The following is an 18,113-nucleotide window of genomic DNA, read 5'->3' as shown; positions in this document are numbered from 1 at the left end:
AACAAATTTAGGCGATTTCTCAAAGTAAACCATCATCAAAGATGGACCACGAACATATAAAACCCACTCTAAAACATTGCATAAAGTACTATTTACTTATCATAAAGAATTTTAACGAGAGATTAAGATTTACAGTTGCACTATTTTTCTTGCCAATGGCATATACAACTAAATCTAATGCTTGCTTGTTCTCCTGACCTTAGAAAGGAAATCATCTAAGCAGTTGCCAGTTTTTCTTACCTCTGAATTCTCTTTCAAACCACAGTAACTAGTACTTGAGGTTCTGGGAGTTGAATCTGATGACACAGTACTATAGCCAGAGGAAAGAGGAATACTTGTTTGCCTCTCTTTGCTTTTTCTGTCTGTGGGGAAATTAATTTTTAGGTTATCTTTTCCTTTCACAGTGGAGTCATCTAAATATTTTATGTATAAATGGAAGAAAAACAGACATTTTAATATGAAGTGGCTAATAGTACAGACCCAGATATATTTTTACTATTCTTTTAAGATAACAACCTAGACATAGAGATCTAGATGTTAAAAATAGGCTAGCAAAAGTTACAAAAGGTACTATTATGTTTATCATAGCAAATCAATTGAATAAATAGGCAAGTTCACAATTTTTAAGTGATTCAGGTATATTTTCTTAAAGTGGTGGTAACTATACCACCACTTGGTTAGTTAAGTAACACTGACTATACTTTTTAAAAATTAAGAAATATTCTATCCTAAGTTAAAGTGTATGGAAAAAACAATGCTTAAAATTCAGGGTTTACAGATTTTTTTTCTAAAGAACTGAACAACTTTCTACTTCCAGTATGATGATACCATTTATTCAACAAAATGATGGTAAATATTTACAACTAAATCAATTATAAAACATCACAGATAAGACAAGCTGCTATTAAATCGATTCCATAAGCCCTATGTTTTATAGCCAAGATACAGGTAGCTTCAAAATCGATGCCAAAAAAAAAAAAAAAAATTAGACACCCATTTAAAATGGTTTACATGAGGACTGTTTTATTGTAAACCTACATAGACAACCTCAATTAGGGAAATAGTACTACTACCTGAGGACTGAAACAACTAGAAAGACTTACTTTCATCTCACATGGAGCCAGTCTCTTTTGTCTACTTCTCTTACCTATTTACTCCATTCCTCTGCATGAGTCTGAACAAAATGGCCAGCTCAGCCCAGGCTCAACATCATTTGACTAACTTAGTATCCTAATACCAAATTCCCAAGGGAGAGAAAATGATCTGGCTCAACACCTTTTGGTTTGGTATTCCCTGGATTAGGTGTCTACTTTTGATCCAGTTCAATCAAAATCACATTGTACAACCCTGAAGGTTAGGGTTGTACAATTAGGTTAGGTTAGGGTTAGCTCAACCCAGGTCTTTTAGCAGGAGCTGTTGGCAGTAGATGATTTCAAGGAATAACTTGAAACTAAGAAGGAACTATACCTACCATTCCCCAATCTTGAGTTATTTTCTATGAATAGAAGTGTCCTTTGAAAGTATTGAATTATGCTGTTCAAAAATTGTGGGGGGAGGGGGGGAGAGTCCTAGGACAGGAAATAAAGAGTGGGAAGACAGAATGAAAGGTGAATGGAAGGTAAAGGAATGGCTCTCTAGATTCTGCCTTCTGGGGCCTAGATTGGAGGGATCTATCTAGCCTCAAGGGTGTACTTCATGATGGGAAAATGCTGGTATTAGGCAGGCTAGAGTGGCAATTCGAAGAGCCACACAGGGCATTCCAGAGATTACAGAATGAGGCATGTACTAAACATAGGCCATATTTAATAGCCAGATCAGATAAGTGTGTATTACTTTCTGTGACAATTTTTCCTATTGCTTTCCTGAGCTATTGGTATCATCTTCCTCATTTAAACATAATGGCTTCTTAGCTGTGCTATGAGAGTGTGCTAAGGCCATTGTTTTGGAATTTCAGAGTCACTACTAACAGATCTCTGTGAAGACAGGGGATCTCTCAGATCAAGATTTCCTAGCCAACTCGCTCCGCATGGCCCTCAATCTTTCACTGCCAACTTTGGAGAATTATGACCTTACTGCATTAAGAGAACTAGTTAGGTCCTTTGCCATTTAACTGTACAGGTATCTCCCACTTTTTGAAAGTTCATATTATGCCACTTGTCTTTTACAAAAGACCCACATTAGTTCAGTGCTTGTTTTGTAGCAAGTCATTAAAGAGGCATCACACACCCTGAGTAGTGAGAGTAGCCCTGCCAAACTCCTTCCCTGGCAGTTATACTCAGCATCTGAGCACCAGGGCGCCACAGCTTTGAACTGTTTCTGTAAGCAACTGTGCTTTATCACAATTTAATTATGCATCTGTTAGCAAGATGTGTCCTTAGGTATCAGAAAAGCCTAAGAAAAGTTATTTTTTGGGTCTGGGAATGCCCCCAGTTTTCTTATGAATCAATGGTAATTGCTTATTTGCTTTATACCACTTAGGCTTATGAAAGGTTTCACAGTAATGCTCTTCTTTCCGATAGCAGGGAAACCTGAAATTTGTAAGCCAGTACTTCCCAATCAAGAAAAATTTATGTCCAACTGATTTCCAGATATTTTGCCTAAGTATTTCATAATTTGAGATTTTCAAAAGTAAACTTTTTTTTCCCAAACTTTCTCAATTCTCTATTTTATTAAAGAGTAATGACTATGTATCCAGTCACACAAGTCAAACACAAGTGGTCAGTCTTGACTTTTTCCCTCTCCTTTACCACTTCTGTCAGTAATCAAGGCCTAACAGCTAAAAAAAACTCTTCCTCCTTATCCTCACTATTATAGCCTTAGTAAACACTCTCACTATTCTGAAATAAAATCACTGACTCTACAAATTACTGTCCTTGTGTTATATTCCTATAATGAATCACTATTCTGCTTTAAGATGACTAATAAAACAAATCCGATCCTATCAGCTTTGCTAAAATCTTTAGGACTCCACATAACTCCATGTTTTTGTCTTTCCACTCTTCTGCTTCAATTTCCTTTATACGCCCACATGTACCCTTCCTTCTAGTTTATACTGGAACGACAATTTTGTGATACCATAACTTGATGGATACTTTTCTTGGTAGGAAAAAGCCACAAAAATATCAAAGCAAAAACAGAAAGAGCCTAAGTATCCTCACTGTATCCTCCACTGAATATAATTTCATAGAAAATCAACATCACATAAGGTCACTTCATTACCTTGATGAAACAAAAAAGACTACTCTGTCATGTATGACTATAAACAAGGACACCATGTAAGCAGTAACACACAAATGACCAAGTATATTGTCTCCCAAATAACATGAGTGCTTCTTCTTTCTCACTGAAAATTTCAGCTTTTTCTTATTATTAATTATTAATCAAACAGTTCCTGCTTCCTGATAGCACTCAAACTGGAAGAACCCTCACTTCTTTAAACTGTCACCAAAATCACCCAGCATAAACCCAATCCTTATAATAAAAAAGCCTCTTCTCACTGATTTTTACCAAGACACCAAGTCACCAAGTCACCTTACAGCTCCCCATGGAAACACTATTTCTGATAAAAGTCACAAAAACCATTCCTAACTTAACATAATCCTAAAATCAGATTGAATTATTGCTCTTCCAAGTGAGATCAAACTCTGCTTCCATGTAGCATGTACATATAAGGTATAAATGTAAGGATTTATATGTAAACTTGATTCTTCTAATTGGTCATGGTCAGATTATAAAGTTTCTGAATTTATAATCTAACCCATTTCAGATGGTGGCCTGTGTACTCATCAAAGTCACAGCACAGTGGTTTAAACTTGTATATGTGTTAACTAAATGGCTTAAAGGTATGGTATGTAATCATGTTAGTAAAATTATAAGCATGAACATGCAAAAGCAAAGTTGGAAAAGGCAAAGTTTTGCAAATAGCAGGAATTCAATATTCTTTCACTATATATAAAAAAAAATTGAGCTCTATATTCAGATATTGGAGATAGAAGTACAGACCTAATTTCTGTCTGCTAGACAGCACATAAGGTAAAGATCTTGATCTCAAGGATCTCAGAGTTGAGCTTTGGAATTTGCTAAATAAATGAATGAATGATAAATGCAAAGAGGAAACATTTTATCAAATCAGAAATGTGTAGTCTAATAAATTTACTGCCCAAACCACTATGTCATGTAAGATAGGTAAGCTGGCTTTTATAGCAATCCTTGACTTCAGCAGTCTATAAATTCAATACTGTCTTTGTTCCAGGAGTTCTGCAGTTTCTAAAAAATAAGGCTTGGGAATATTATCAAATATCAATATAAATCATCCTCATGAAAACTCCTTACCGTACCACCAATACCATTGCCATTACATTAGAACTTACCAGGATTCAGAATATCTATGTCATTACTAGATTCGTAGTCTTCATTGAGTTCACTGAAGTCTATATATTCATTATTCTGAAATAACAGATTTTATTTAGAATAAAAGGAAAAGAAAAATGTTCTCCTTTTATATTCTGCTAAGCATAAAATATAAAGACGATATGAAGAATGTTTAAACATTTTTAACTGAACCTGAAATGGAAATCCTAAGTAAAAAAAAAAAAAAAAAAAAAAAAGACTTCTTAGATTTGACAAGGCTATGGCAAATTTAGTTAACCGTTTCTATGAAATTTGATCAAAGTAAATGAGTGAAAAAGGAAGTCATAATTTAATTTTTCCTGTCCATTTTTCTCTTTTCCCTGTAAAACAGGAGGCTATTTGTGCTAAAGAAATATAATTTTAAGCTTCTCATAAAAGTCAAACAATCCTACCTTATTTTAAATGCTTCGAGGATTAAAAGCTCTAAAAGCTGAACCTATAGTTTTCCAGATTATTGTATTTGATAAAAAAGAAAAACACTAACTGTAACAGCAACAACAAAATGGGTTATATCTAAATAGGACCTCATTTCAACTAAACATTTTCCCACTATCTTAATAGTCTCTTAATTAACTTTTCTAAAATGTACACTTAACAATGAATAAAAACTTGATTATATCTGAGACATCCTATAAATATTAAGTAAAGAAAATACCTTTTTAGACAGCAGCATTTCTGTTTCAAGAAGAGTGACACGACTTAGAAGGTTAGTCCAGGTTTTTTCATTTACCATCACTTTTCCTTTCATTTTTTCTTCCAAAGATTCTAATCTACTCTCTACCAAAGCCAGTTTCTGAAGCTTTTCTTGGCATTCAGTAAGCATTGTCTGTAGTGCAGTAATCTCAGGATTAATTCTAATATCCTAAAATGAATAGAAAGGTTAAAAATCATATTACACAAACTGAAATTCCTTTAAAAATCAACATATCCCCATTTTCACTGCACTGTGTTGTTTCAACAGTTACAGCAGGCAGTATAGCATGAGAGTTGAGTGATCTGTAGAGGCAAGATGCTTGGGCAGTGAAATTACCTCATCTGAGGTGTATAACCCTGATGTCTCAATTCCCTTATATATACAAAAAAAACCCACAAAAAAAACCACACAAAAAAAACAGTACCTACTTAATGGGGTTCCTGTGAGAATTAAATTAATTTGCATAAAGCTCTTGGAAGAATACCTGGTGGTATGATAAAACTGTCACTAACTAGCTTTTGTAATAGCCCTTAGCACAAAGCTAAGAGGGAGTGGCCAAAAAATGACAGTGCATTGAGACTATTCAGTTTGCTATACATGGGAAATAAGTTTAATGACCACGTGGTAGATTTTATAAAGGACAACTTGTATACTGTGATATACAGAAGTTACCAGATACAGAAGACAGACAGAAAAGTTTAGCAGGAGCAGTATGGATTACATGCTATATAATAGGGTCTGTGGCAATGAAATAACAGGAAAGGTATTCAGAAAGTGAGAGAAAAGGACCCAAGGGCCCAAAAAGGAAAATGAAGGAGATAGATAGTAGAGAACCCACATGGTACAGAGTAGTGCCATCTCTATCTCTTGCCAGACTATAAATTCCCTGAAGCAAAGTACTATCTCTTATTCATCTTTGCCTTACCCATAACACCTGGCCCAGCACCCTAAACATAAGTAGGAAATAATATCTGTGGAATCATATACAGTAGACTTATTTATTCTTAAATAATGGTAACAAAGGTGTTGTGTCACGGTTAATAATTTGAAAGCTTAGAGACATTCCAAAGCTTAGATGCTTAAGTAATTATGTCCATCAAAGTAAACACTGGCATCAGCTAAAGAAGTCCAAAATTCTTACTTGTTGTTCAGACTTGATTTCAAGGAACTTTACTTCAGGAACCTTTATTTCAGTAGTCTTTAAGTCACATACATCAAATGCTTCTCTTACATCTGTTACAGTACTTATTGTATCTTCGGGAATGTTAAGGCCATCTTCATTATACAGGTGACGGATCACCACAGCTTTTTTCTGCACAGAAAAAATACATCAGAGCTGCATTAATAGTTTTCTCATATAATTATTTTAAACATATAATTATTTTAAACATCTCATATAATTATTTAAAACATATTTTATTTTAATTTTGCAGAAGAAATATCCATCTTCCTTTTAAGTATTACAAAAGTTTATTTTTAAATGTTTTAAAGAAGATTGTGTTGATTTACTTGAGAGAGAGAGGGGAGAGAGAGCGAGAGAGCGAGACCATGAGCAGGGAAGAGAGGGAGAAGCAGGCTTCCCATGAGTAGAGAACCCGACTCAGGGCTTGATCCCAGGACCCTGAGATCATGACGTGAGCTGAAGGCAGACACTTAACCAACTGAGCCACCCAGGAGCCCCAACATTTACTAAAGTTGAAACAATATATTAAGGTATATGTCAAACACTATTGATTAAACTGTTATTTATATCATTTATATTATTTTGTGTAATGATGAAATTGTGGTCGTGATTTTTAGAGAATTATGTACTAAAAAAATTGAAATACCTATTTCAATGATGTCTGAGATTTGACTCATTGTTTCAGATTTGGGGGAAAGATGTTGGAAAAGTGGTTATAGTACTGATAAAACACAATTAAGGAGGGGTTGATAAACTGCTGATAGTGAGAAAGGGTACTTGAATAATCTTTTTTTTTTTTTTTTTTTTTAATTTAACAGAGAGAGAGCGCATGCACACAAGCAGGGGAGCAGCAGGTAGAGGGCAAGGGAGAAGTAGGCTCCTCACTGAGCAGGGAGTCCAATGTGGGGCTTGATGACAGGACCTTGGGATCATGACTCAAGCAGAAGGCAGACACTTAACTGACTGAGCCATCCTGGCACTCCAGCAATGGGTACTTTTATAAATGTTTGAAATGTTCTGTAATTAGATAATTCTTAACACTGAAACATTTTCTTTCAATTTTCCTACCTTTCCTGAAGTTATAAACCTGCCAGTGCTGTCCATGCCAACAGATTCTGTAGATGTCTTCTCAGTGCTTAAAGGTTCTGACTTAATAGAACTGATTTTCTTTCTTTGTTGTGATGGAATCTTTAAAAAAAAAAAAGTATTAAGACTAATTTCATGTGAAAGCTGACATATTTAAATTCTATTTAAATTTTCATATATGAAATATGGCCAAATAATAAGTATCTGATGAGACAGGTCTTTTGAAAACTAAGAAGTGAGGAAATGTTTGAATTGTTAGCTTAGGACTAGTAGTTCAAAGTCACAAATGCTTAAAAACAAGTGACCAGTACTTAAAGGAAACATCAGGTGTGAACATTACAATAATTGTACTAATTGTACTAACTGTAATAATCTGTGTTAGTTTGCTATCTAGGGGATTGACTTTATACATTAAAATACTGGGCCACTTGGAACAAGTTAAAATGAATTAATAAAATTACCTTCTCAAGACTACTTAATTCCTTGTGCTTTTTCATCACACAATTCAAAATATCACAAATAATTTGGATTTTCCATTCTGCAAATCCACATTGGAGAAACTGTTTTTTTGTCAAGATTGGTTTATAATTAAATTGATCACGAAGAAGCTGTAAAAAGGGAATAAATCAAAATCCAAAATGATAAATGGCCACCTGATCAGGAATGTAAAACCATCTCTGAGAGGAGAAGGGAGGATCAAGCCATTGGATTAAGGGTACTAAAGAGATTTATTAGGGTGGTGTGAGTCATGACCAGGTAGGAGAGGTATTCGCAGAGAAAACAGGTAGCTAGGAAGTAGCAGAGAATAGATGGCTGTCCAGGGAGATGAAAAAATATAGCCCATGATCAGAAAGTTCAAATATCTTCATTGGTACTAAAAACCTCCTTAACTTACTAGATAATAAATACCATACCAGATGTCAGAAAAATAATTTAATTCTTCTAGCACATGACTTCTTAGACAAGTTAGTAGGCCTGAGTTTCAATGTCTCATTTGTAAAGTGAGAGAAATAGATCAACTAGATCAGCAATTTTCAAAGCCCACGTTACAGAACCCTAGGATTTTTTTAGAAGTGCCTTTTAGGTTTCCATAGAAGCTTGCTGGGTGTTAGAGGCAAAGATAGGGAAGATGAGACATAGACTCTGCACATAATAGGTCCCATTTTTTCAAATGCAACTCACTACTTAAAAAAATAAATTGATTTGATAAATGGGTTTTATTTTAACAACAGTGAGAAAACCAGTGAGTAAAAATTAATGGTAATCTGAAGGTATTTTTCTAATCATGAGATTAAGTTCAGTATACATACAGTACAAAGGTAGATACTAGAGTACATATAAGACATGGTCCCAGGAAGCCTGGGTGGCTCAAGCGGTTGAGCGTCTCTGCCTTTGGCTCAGGGTCCTGGGATCAAGTCCAGGACTTGATATTTTTTCTGTGCATATCGGGCTCTCTGCTTGCAGCCTGCTTCTCCCTCTGCCTATGTCTCTGCCTCTTTCTCTCTCTCTCTCTCTCCTTCCTCTGCCTATGTCTCTGCCTATCTCTATCTCTTTGTCATGAATAAATAAAATCTTAAAAACAAAACAAAACACATGGTCCCAGACCTCAACAAACATAAAATCTCAAAGCTGTAGTTCCCTCTTACAAATAACTAAATCATAATTCTACAAACCACAAACCTCACTCAATAGTTACATTTCTAACTTCTGCCAATATGCCAAATTTTACTAACATTTGATATAATAAAAGCAAATGATAACCAATGACAAATGTTTACCAACTGCCACTTATTAGATTATAAAACATAAAGGAAACTTAAATTATATCTTGATTCTAATAGGGACTGCATCCAAATGAGAAATGCATTTGAAAATATGGATTGCACATATATTTAAGGGATTATTATAAAACCCTTAAATCATCCAATGACTCCTGAAATAATTCATAAACTCAAAAATACCTTATAGACAGTATCTACAAAACGCAAGTCATTCTTCGCTATGAGCTCTATGTTGGATTCCATCAAAAGTTCTGCTATATAAGGTGAATATGAGGTAAGGGAATAGCTGATGATGGGCAAAGATGCTGCTGTATCTCCCTTTACCAAACTGTTCAGGAGAAAAAAGAAAAGATATTTAATGAGCATAATTTCACAAAGTTAGATTAAGAAATATAAAATATGGTGTCAATAATTTATAAATTAATCCAAATAATTAGAAGATACACAAAACCCTTTAGATTCTATCCCCTACTCTCAGTATAGCCAAATTACTATGAAATAAGTTATTAAACATTTAGCTCTTTAGTAATAGTACAGTCTATTCCCTACAGTATTTGAGTTTGCAAAGTTCAGCTTTACTTAATCAGTCCATTTTCTCTAATTAAATGTACCACCTAGTGCTCAAGTACACATTATAGTTTTGCAAACACTTGTTTTAGTACTTCTTTTGCTCTTTATAATAAACCTTGCAAAGGTAAAATATTATGAATTCTATGTTACAGAGAGAAAAACAGGGCTGGAAAAGGCATCTGCTATAACAGTGTTGATCAGTTTGCAATCTACCACTTATATCTGTGCCGTAATAGATTATGCTAATTTCTCCAGTCTAAAAAGGTATCATTCTTTTCTGCCTGTTATTCGCTCTTATGAATTATTTGGCAAATCTCAAGCCTTCCAGGAAGCCATCTTCAATGTTCTGATCCATACTGATGTTTCGAAAAACTGAGTCCCAGAGCATTCAGTGTCTAATGCCTCAGCTCGGTCTTGTACTGTTTTCTATTTGTCTACACATATGAACCTTGTTTTCTCAATGTGAAGTATCTTCACCGATTCTCTCACAACAAAGTAAGGAGGTATTTGTTCAATTAGCCAGTTATGTGTTCAACCAAAGTAAAAATGTACTTACAGAAAACATTTATTTTCCACAAAATACAAGACATACGTAAATTTCTCCATCCTTACTCAAAATTTTTTTAAAAGGCAGAGAACAAGTGTATAATGATAAAATTTTATTTTTCAGGACAAAACACATTATTTCTTTTACATTTATGGGTACAATAATATTCTACCCAATGAGAAAACTGATCTGACAACCTTGTTTATTCGTTCAAAACAGAACATATAAAAACAATACTTTTGAACAGCAAAATCTGTCCATTTTATGCACATTAGGACTAGAAGACAGCCTGGTCTACGTTTAATGCTTCTTGTTTTAATTCAAAAATCTTGGTTATCCAGTTTTTAAAGGGCTTTGATTGGAAATAGTAATAAAACAGCTCTTATAAACTGGAACAGAGACAGAAACAGCAGATGCTGAGAAAAAGTTTAAAAATGGATAAGTAATAGAAGGAATCAAAATATGTGTGGGGGGAGTGTGTATGTGGGTGAGCGGAGTAATCTGAATTAGCAGCAAGTAGCATTATCTATTTCAACAGACCCAGAGTTACTATGTTGTGAAATAGTCTAAATATTAGTGTTCTTAATGATAGTCCCACGTCAGTTAGAAAATCAAAGCTCAAATGCCATGCTCAAAAGATATGAGAATAATCAGTATATTTTCCAAGTGTTTCTATCCAGAATGTATCTTAAAATGATGCTCCAAGTAGTAAGAAGAAAACATGGCTATTTGGACTGGTTAAGTCCCAGCAAGACTAGAAAATAGAGATTTCCTTGTTTTAATGAAGCAGGATTGGATTGGTATGTGCTGTGGGAACCTTCTGCTTCTCACAAAGAAGGCCTGGAATCAGCCATTAGACTTCAGCTTCCACCCCCTGTCCTCACTATCCTTTCATCTGCAGTTATCTCTTGGGGTTAGCTCTCCCTACTGTCCATCCACTCTTATATGTAAAGCACATTACTTCCGGATTCTCTTTTTTTACTGTTTTAACCAAGTTTTACTCTACTACTAGAACATATACCTAATATGGACTTGTCCCTTGACATTTCACTCATTGAATAAATAAGTGTCTAGTTACCTACTAACACACGCCAGGCATAACTCTAGATGCGGGGATCCTGCAGTGGACAAAACAAAGTACCAGTCTATAGTTTATATTCTATTGGGGAATACTTTTAATTGATAATCCCAGGTAAGAAGAAAAAGGAAATATCAAGGGGTAGGAGATGACAAGAGTACCATATTAGAATAGCATGAATATAGAAGAAATGCATGTCGCTACATTCTACAAAAGCAAGTAAGTCATAGTTGGAAAGTGAAAACTACACTGAAAGGTTCAAGTGGGGTCTATTAAATGAGTTAGCTTAATAACAAGCTTTGTGCATGGTGTAAGTTGTCATAAGAAATCCATTAACTAGAATTTTCTAAATTAAAAATACCATCTAACTGAATGTGAGAGGATAGCAAATTATATAATTAGATCCATCATACTTTTATGAGTTTAAAAATTGTACAGAAACCATACCTTATATGGATATATATTGTGGTTCTACTTCTAAAGGTGTTTTAAATCTGTTAGAATTTTTCATTGACCCATATTTGAAAAAAAACAAAACTCCTATAATCCTCTGCTTTCTAAAATATTTTCATCATTTCAAGGAAAAATTTTAAACTGACCCAAGTAAAACCTGTCTTTAGGTCAAATCTTACCTCAACTCATTATCAAAAAGAACACAAGTAAGTTTGATACATAGCTTACCCTACACAATCCACCTCTTGAGGATAATTTAGCATGCGAAGCACTTGTTCTAGGTTCCGTAAGCTTCTTTTTAAGTCACCTGTTGCCATTATTCAACATTACATTCAACTCCAGCTTTCAATAATCTAATTTTTCACCTAAAAATAAATCCATAAAACACTGGTTAAGTCTATTTCTGAATCTTCTCTATTTTGTTCACATCTCTTATAGGGACTTACTATATTTATTTTATCCTAGGTATTTTCCGCTAAATTATCTTTCCTACTGGTCCAGTACTATCGCCTATATACAGTATATTCCCGAATAGAAGATAAGCTTTTCCCCCAAATACTTTTTTTTCCTTACAAAAAAAATAAGTTTGCCTTATGTTCATATTCTTACAAAGTGTCTCATGGTACTCTACCAAATACTTTATTTTGAACAAAGTACCATTTGGGAAGAGACATCAACCTGAAATAATCTCCATCAGTGACTATTTTAGATGCTTATAAAGGTTACATAATAAAATCAGTAAAAAATGGAGAGAAAGGAATTTATTACAGATTTAGTCATTATTCCCAGGGCTTTGAACTCATAGTTATCCATAAGATGTTTTGCTTAGAAAGTAAAAATTGAGTTAAAAAAAATTAGGAATTGGCTGGTAAAATATGATGGGAGACAGAACATAAAGACTCCTAACTCTGGGAAATGAACTAGGGGTGGTGGAAGGGGAGGTGGGCAGGGGGTGGGGGTGAATGGGTGATGGGCACTGAGGGGGGCACTTGACGGGATGAGCACTGGGTGTTATTCTGTATGTTGGCAAATTGAACACCAATAAAAAATAAATTTATTATTAAAAAATAAAAAATAAAATAAAATGGCTAAATGCCTCTTGGTCAAGAAAAAAAAAGTATATGTTATCTTTATCTCTTTTGTTTAAACATCACTAAAATGAAAGTAAATGATTAAAAACCACATATACTCACCAGGGCAAAATGAATTAGAGGGGATTCCACATGATAGAAGAAGTATCAACAAAATCTTGGAAGATGGAAAGCAGATGAATAAGTGAAAACCAACCTAGCAGAGCAGAGACAGGCTAATCCTGTCTGCCCATTTAGGAGGAAACTACCAGAGCCAAGATAGGTTTAGAAACGAAGTTCCCTAATGCTTTTGAAAGGCTAAGGGGTAAGGCCAAGGGGGTTGAAATAAGGATGATTATTTGAAAGTCCATGAAAGAAAGGAGCTGCTAAACCCTAGATTTTTACTTTTCCTCCCTCCCTTACCCCCTCCCACATACTTTGTTCAGTTAGGCAACTACCTCTCTGCTTCCCCAGGTTTAGCAATGAGTTTTTAGATAATATCAGAGCACAATCAATAACTTTTTAAAAAATGGTGAGTTGTACATCATTAAAATTTAAAATTTCTTTTCTACAAAGGCATTGTTAAGAGAATGAAAAGATAGTTTACAGACTGGGAGAGAATATTTCCAAAACACATAGTAAATAAAATACTTGTTTCCAAAATATACAAAGAACTCTTATAAGAATAAGAAGAAAAACCCCAGCCAATTAAAAAATAGGCAAAATATCTGAATATTCATCTCACCAAAGAAAACATACAGATGACAAGCATATAAGATGCTCAGTATTACATATCATTAAGTAACTGCAAATTAAAAGAGAGACACTGCTACACACCTATTATAATGGCTAAAATCCAAAAAATTGATGATACCAAATGCTTATATGAGAATATGGAACAAAAGGAATTCTTATTTATTCCTGGAAGAAATATAAATGGTATAGTTGTTTTGGAGGACAGTTTAGCAGATACAAAGCTAAACAGTCTTACAATTAGCAATCATGCTAACAAGGTATTAGCCAAATCAAACTGAAAAAGTATGTACATATTACATCCTGCATTTGAATGTTTATAGCAGATCTATTCATAATCACCAAAATGTGAAAGCAACCGAAATGTCCTTCAATAGGTGAATGGATGAAAAAAAATGTGGTATCTTCACACAACAGCATATTTAGTCAGCAATAAGGAAATGAGCAGTGACAAAAAGACACTGATGGATCTTACTGCATCTTCCTAAGTGAAAGAAATCAGTCTGAAAAGGCTACATACTGTATGATTTTAATTATATGACATTCTGGAAAAGGCAAAACTATAGTGACAGTAAAAACAAGAGAGATGAAAGGTGGTTACACAAGGGCTCAGAGGGAAGGAGAAGAGAGGGTTGAATAAGTAAATGTAGGGGAAATTTTTAGGGTAGTGAAAGTATTCTGTATGATACTGTGATGGTAGACATATGACAGTATGTGTTTGTCAAAACCTATAAAACTATATAGCACAAAGAGAACCCTGATGTTTGTAACCTTTAAAAAAACATTTATAAGTTGGTAAACCCCAAGACAGAATGCAGATTGTGACAAGAGAATCTATATTACCAATGTGTGAAACAACCTCATAGAAGTGGATGGGTGGAAAAGGTGCTAAGTAACTACCGGAAATGAGTGGAGCCTGTATGGCTAAAGACAAAATCACTTGCATATAAAAACACTGTACCCTAGTTTATAAAGTTGTTTCCCATGTATTTATGAATTAATTGATACTTCTATGCATTCACCCTGGAATTGAACAATATGTAAGATCGTAGGAGTCAGGTTTCTTACTGCTAGGGTGGTAGTTTATAGATTAGTAAGGAGAGCAGACTAGAATGAGCCATGCCTGTCTAATCAGAGTTAGACACATCCAGAATGAACTTCATGTTCAGCTTAATATACAGATAATTATATACTGAAGTACCTCTCGATACGGGTATACTGTATATTTATATTATATTTATATTTATATATATATTTATACGGGTCTATAAATGCATATGTCCTTTCTCTGCCAGCTGAAAGTGATTAAAAGCAACAACACCCCAGCAGTAAAGAGCACACTTCATATTCAGATCTTAGCGTGTAATGTTGTTCTCCAATAAAAGGACACGACTCCTTGGAGAAATGGTAAATTCTAAGACTGGCACAGAAAATATACAAGATGAGCCTGAAGTATTACATAGCTCCAGAAAATGAGAAAGCATACAAAAAACAAACCAATCCCAAAGTGATGGGGGTTATGTCAATAGGACACAGGAAACAAATGAAACAGTTCCCAATAGTCAAAGGTGAAACTATCTGAATGACAAAATTAATACTATTGGATTATAATCCAAAGTATAAGCAAAACAAAAAGTGAATCACTATAATTCAATACATTAACATATAAAGGATAAAATGCAATCATTTTAATACATTTCATAAAATTCAACATTCCTTTGTGATATAATTCTTAGAGGATATTAGAAATAGAAGGGAACTGTCTGCATTTGATAAAGAATATCTACAAAAACAAAAACAAGACAAAAAACCCTACTGCAAATGTCATACTTCATGGTGAAATATGGGAAGCTTTCTTTCTGAGACTAGGAATGAATCTTGTTTCCTCTCATTTCTCTTAAACATTGTAATAGAGTCATAGTACAAAAATGCAAGAAGAAGAAATAAAAGTAATAAAGACTAAAAAAGAAGAAATAAAATTGTACCTATTCACAGATGACATAATTGTATACAAGAATCCAAAAGAAATAAGTGAATTTAGCAAGGTAGCTAGGTAGAAGGCCAATACATAAGAACTAGTTGTATTTCTCTGTATCAAGTAATTATATGATTTTTAAAACAAATTTTCTTGTATAAATCAAGTAGCCTCAAAAGTATCATGAGCGTGTGAATAAATCTAGAAAAGATGTGTAAGATCTCAAAACCAAAAATCCTAAAACTTTTAGATTTATTAAAGCCCTAAATAGAAAAAGTATACAACTTGTTTAATGATTAGAAGACTCAATAAATTGATCCATAAATTCAATGCATTCTCTTCTCCCTCAAAAAAAAAAAAAAAAAAAAAAAGGGATCCCTGGGTGGCGCAGCGGTTTGGCGCCTGCCTTTGGCCCAGGGCGCGATCCTGGAGACCCGAGATCGAATCCCACGTCGGGCTCCCGGTGCATGGAGCCTGTTTCTCCCTCTGCTTGTGTCTCTGCCTCTCTCTCTCTCTCTCTCTCTGTGACTATCATAAATAAATAAAAATTAAAAAAAAAAGACCCATATGTAAATGTAACATTTAGAATCAGTGAAATTATGCACAAACAGAACAATGGAACAGAAGAGTTCACAAAAGACCATGCATATATTGACACTAGATTTATGACAAAGTTGATGCTGAGTAGCCCTGGAGAAAGGATGGTCTTTTTCAATAAATGGTACTGTGTCAACTTAATATCCAGATAGAGTAAATAAATCTTGATCCCTTGATGTGAATAGTACCTCACATCTTTTACCAAATTAATTCCAGGTTTGTTGAAGATCTAAACATAAAATGCAAGACAACCAGGCTTGCTGGAGATCATAGAGGAGAGTATCTTTGATCTTCAGGTAGAGAAAGATTTTTTACCTTATGAATGAACCACATTAAAATTAGCAACTCTCTTCATCAAAAGACATCTTTAAGAGAGTGGAAAGATAAACCACTGAGAGAAAAATATGTTGTGGATGTATTAAACCAGCAAAAGGATTCATATCTAGAATATGTAAAGAATCTCCTTCAAAGCAATAAGAAAAAGACGATAGAAAATGGGAAAGAGAACTGAACAGGAACTTTCTAAAAGAGTAAATAGTGAAAAGACATTCTATCTTATTTATCATTAGGAAATTCCAAAGTAAATCCAAAATGTGAATCTATAGAACATCTGAAACTCACACAATGCTCTGGAAGGGTAAATTAGTACAACTACTTTACGGAAAATTTTAGGGTGATATCCACTAAGTCTGACATATACAGGGCCTATGAAACAGCAATATGATTCTAGAGAATACATCTATGAAACAGTATGTGTATGTATATGTGCACCAAAAGACAGGAAAAATATTTGAGATTTTAAATAAATGAGTTCATTTTTGTAAATACCGAAGAAAATACCATGGAACTGTATTTTTAAATGACTCATTGCAATGTGTAGAGTTTTCAATCTGATTCTCAAAGAAGATTATTCCCAAAAGAGGTTCATATAATAAATATTGATAGGCAAATAAATGATAAGAAAGAATCTTTGTTAGTGGGACACCTGGGTGGCTCAGCAGTTGGGCGTCTGCCTTTGGTTCAGGGTATGGTCCCGGAGTGCTGGGATCAAGTCCCACATCGGGCTCTCTGCATGGAGCCTGCTTCTCCAACTGTCTGTCTCTGACTTTCTCTGTGTGTATCTCATTAATAAATAAATAAAATATTTAAAAAAAAGAATCTTTGTTAGAAAAAGCTAAAAGGCTTCTAAACTGTAAGTTTAATCAAGCAGTAAGGCAAAGCTCAGTAACACACTTAAAAATATCTATTTTTAAATGTATGGACACTTCATAGAAGGAAAATATATAACAATACCTTGAATAACGAATCCTCTGGGAATGAAGTTCCTTTAAAATGAAGTCATAGGCATTAAAAACAGAACAATTCAGAAATCAGGTAAAGTAGAGTTAGTATAATCTTCCCCCAGTCAACATTCCAGCAGTTGTCCAGGATACAAAACATCTCCTTACATACTTTCTCTGTATTAATAAGGTCAGCAATTTGCAAAATCCTAAACTTAGTAGGCTTTCTATTTTGAGCCGCTAGCCACTCAATGCTGCTTCCCCCCTTTTTAGGAACATAGTATCTTGCTGTTCCAAGACTGTTCTCCTTTAGGGATATGGTAAAGAACAGGTTATTGAATATAATTTATAAACATGCATGGATTTTAGTATTTTTCAGTTAATCAATTACTTCTAAATATTTACATTTTTTAGGCAGAAGGAATTTCAGGTACTGCCAAATGGAAGATAACTAGAAAAAGAGGGAGTGATTCTGAAATCACATTATACAAAATACTGGCCAAGAAAATAGACCTTATTTAACACCTTTTAGGATGACTAGGTGATAGATGGACATAGGGAAACAGTAAGAGAGGGCTTCCCAAGACCAGCCTTACTTCCCTGGGAGATGAAATGGGAACTAATCTGGTTGTAACT

The 18,113-nt window shown here is 34.2% G+C and overlaps 1 protein-coding gene across 7 annotated transcripts in view; it reads right to left on the bottom strand.

Moving 5' to 3' along the window:
* The window catches only part of CEP44 (centrosomal protein 44), a 35,851-nt gene that overhangs the window by 15,010 nt on the left and 2,728 nt on the right, over nt 1-18,113 (bottom strand). For 5 of the 7 annotated variants that reach the window (XM_038573616.1, XM_038573614.1, XM_038573615.1 and 2 more), the window contains 9 exons: nt 17,491-17,522; nt 12,031-12,167; nt 9,335-9,482; nt 7,835-7,981; nt 7,356-7,475; nt 6,246-6,416; nt 5,066-5,272; nt 4,371-4,446; nt 241-362 (listed from right to left, as the gene is read on the bottom strand). In XM_038573616.1, coding sequence (XP_038429544.1) covers nt 241-362; nt 4,371-4,446; nt 5,066-5,272; nt 6,246-6,416; nt 7,356-7,475; nt 7,835-7,981; nt 9,335-9,482; nt 12,031-12,119 — 1,080 coding nt within the window. In that variant the 5' untranslated portion in view covers nt 12,120-12,167; nt 17,491-17,522. The remainder of the gene's footprint in view (nt 1-240; nt 363-4,370; nt 4,447-5,065; nt 5,273-6,245; nt 6,417-7,355; nt 7,476-7,834; nt 7,982-9,334; nt 9,483-12,030; nt 12,168-17,490; nt 17,523-18,113) is intronic. The other 2 variants (XM_038573617.1, XM_038573620.1) reach the window with 2 other exon arrangements.

Source organism: Canis lupus, chromosome 25 (assembly GCF_011100685.1).
Source record: "Canis lupus familiaris isolate Mischka breed German Shepherd chromosome 25, alternate assembly UU_Cfam_GSD_1.0, whole genome shotgun sequence".
Classification (NCBI taxonomy): domain Eukaryota; kingdom Metazoa; phylum Chordata; class Mammalia; order Carnivora; family Canidae; genus Canis; species Canis lupus.
This window is presented reverse-complemented; position numbering and strand designations above follow the sequence as displayed.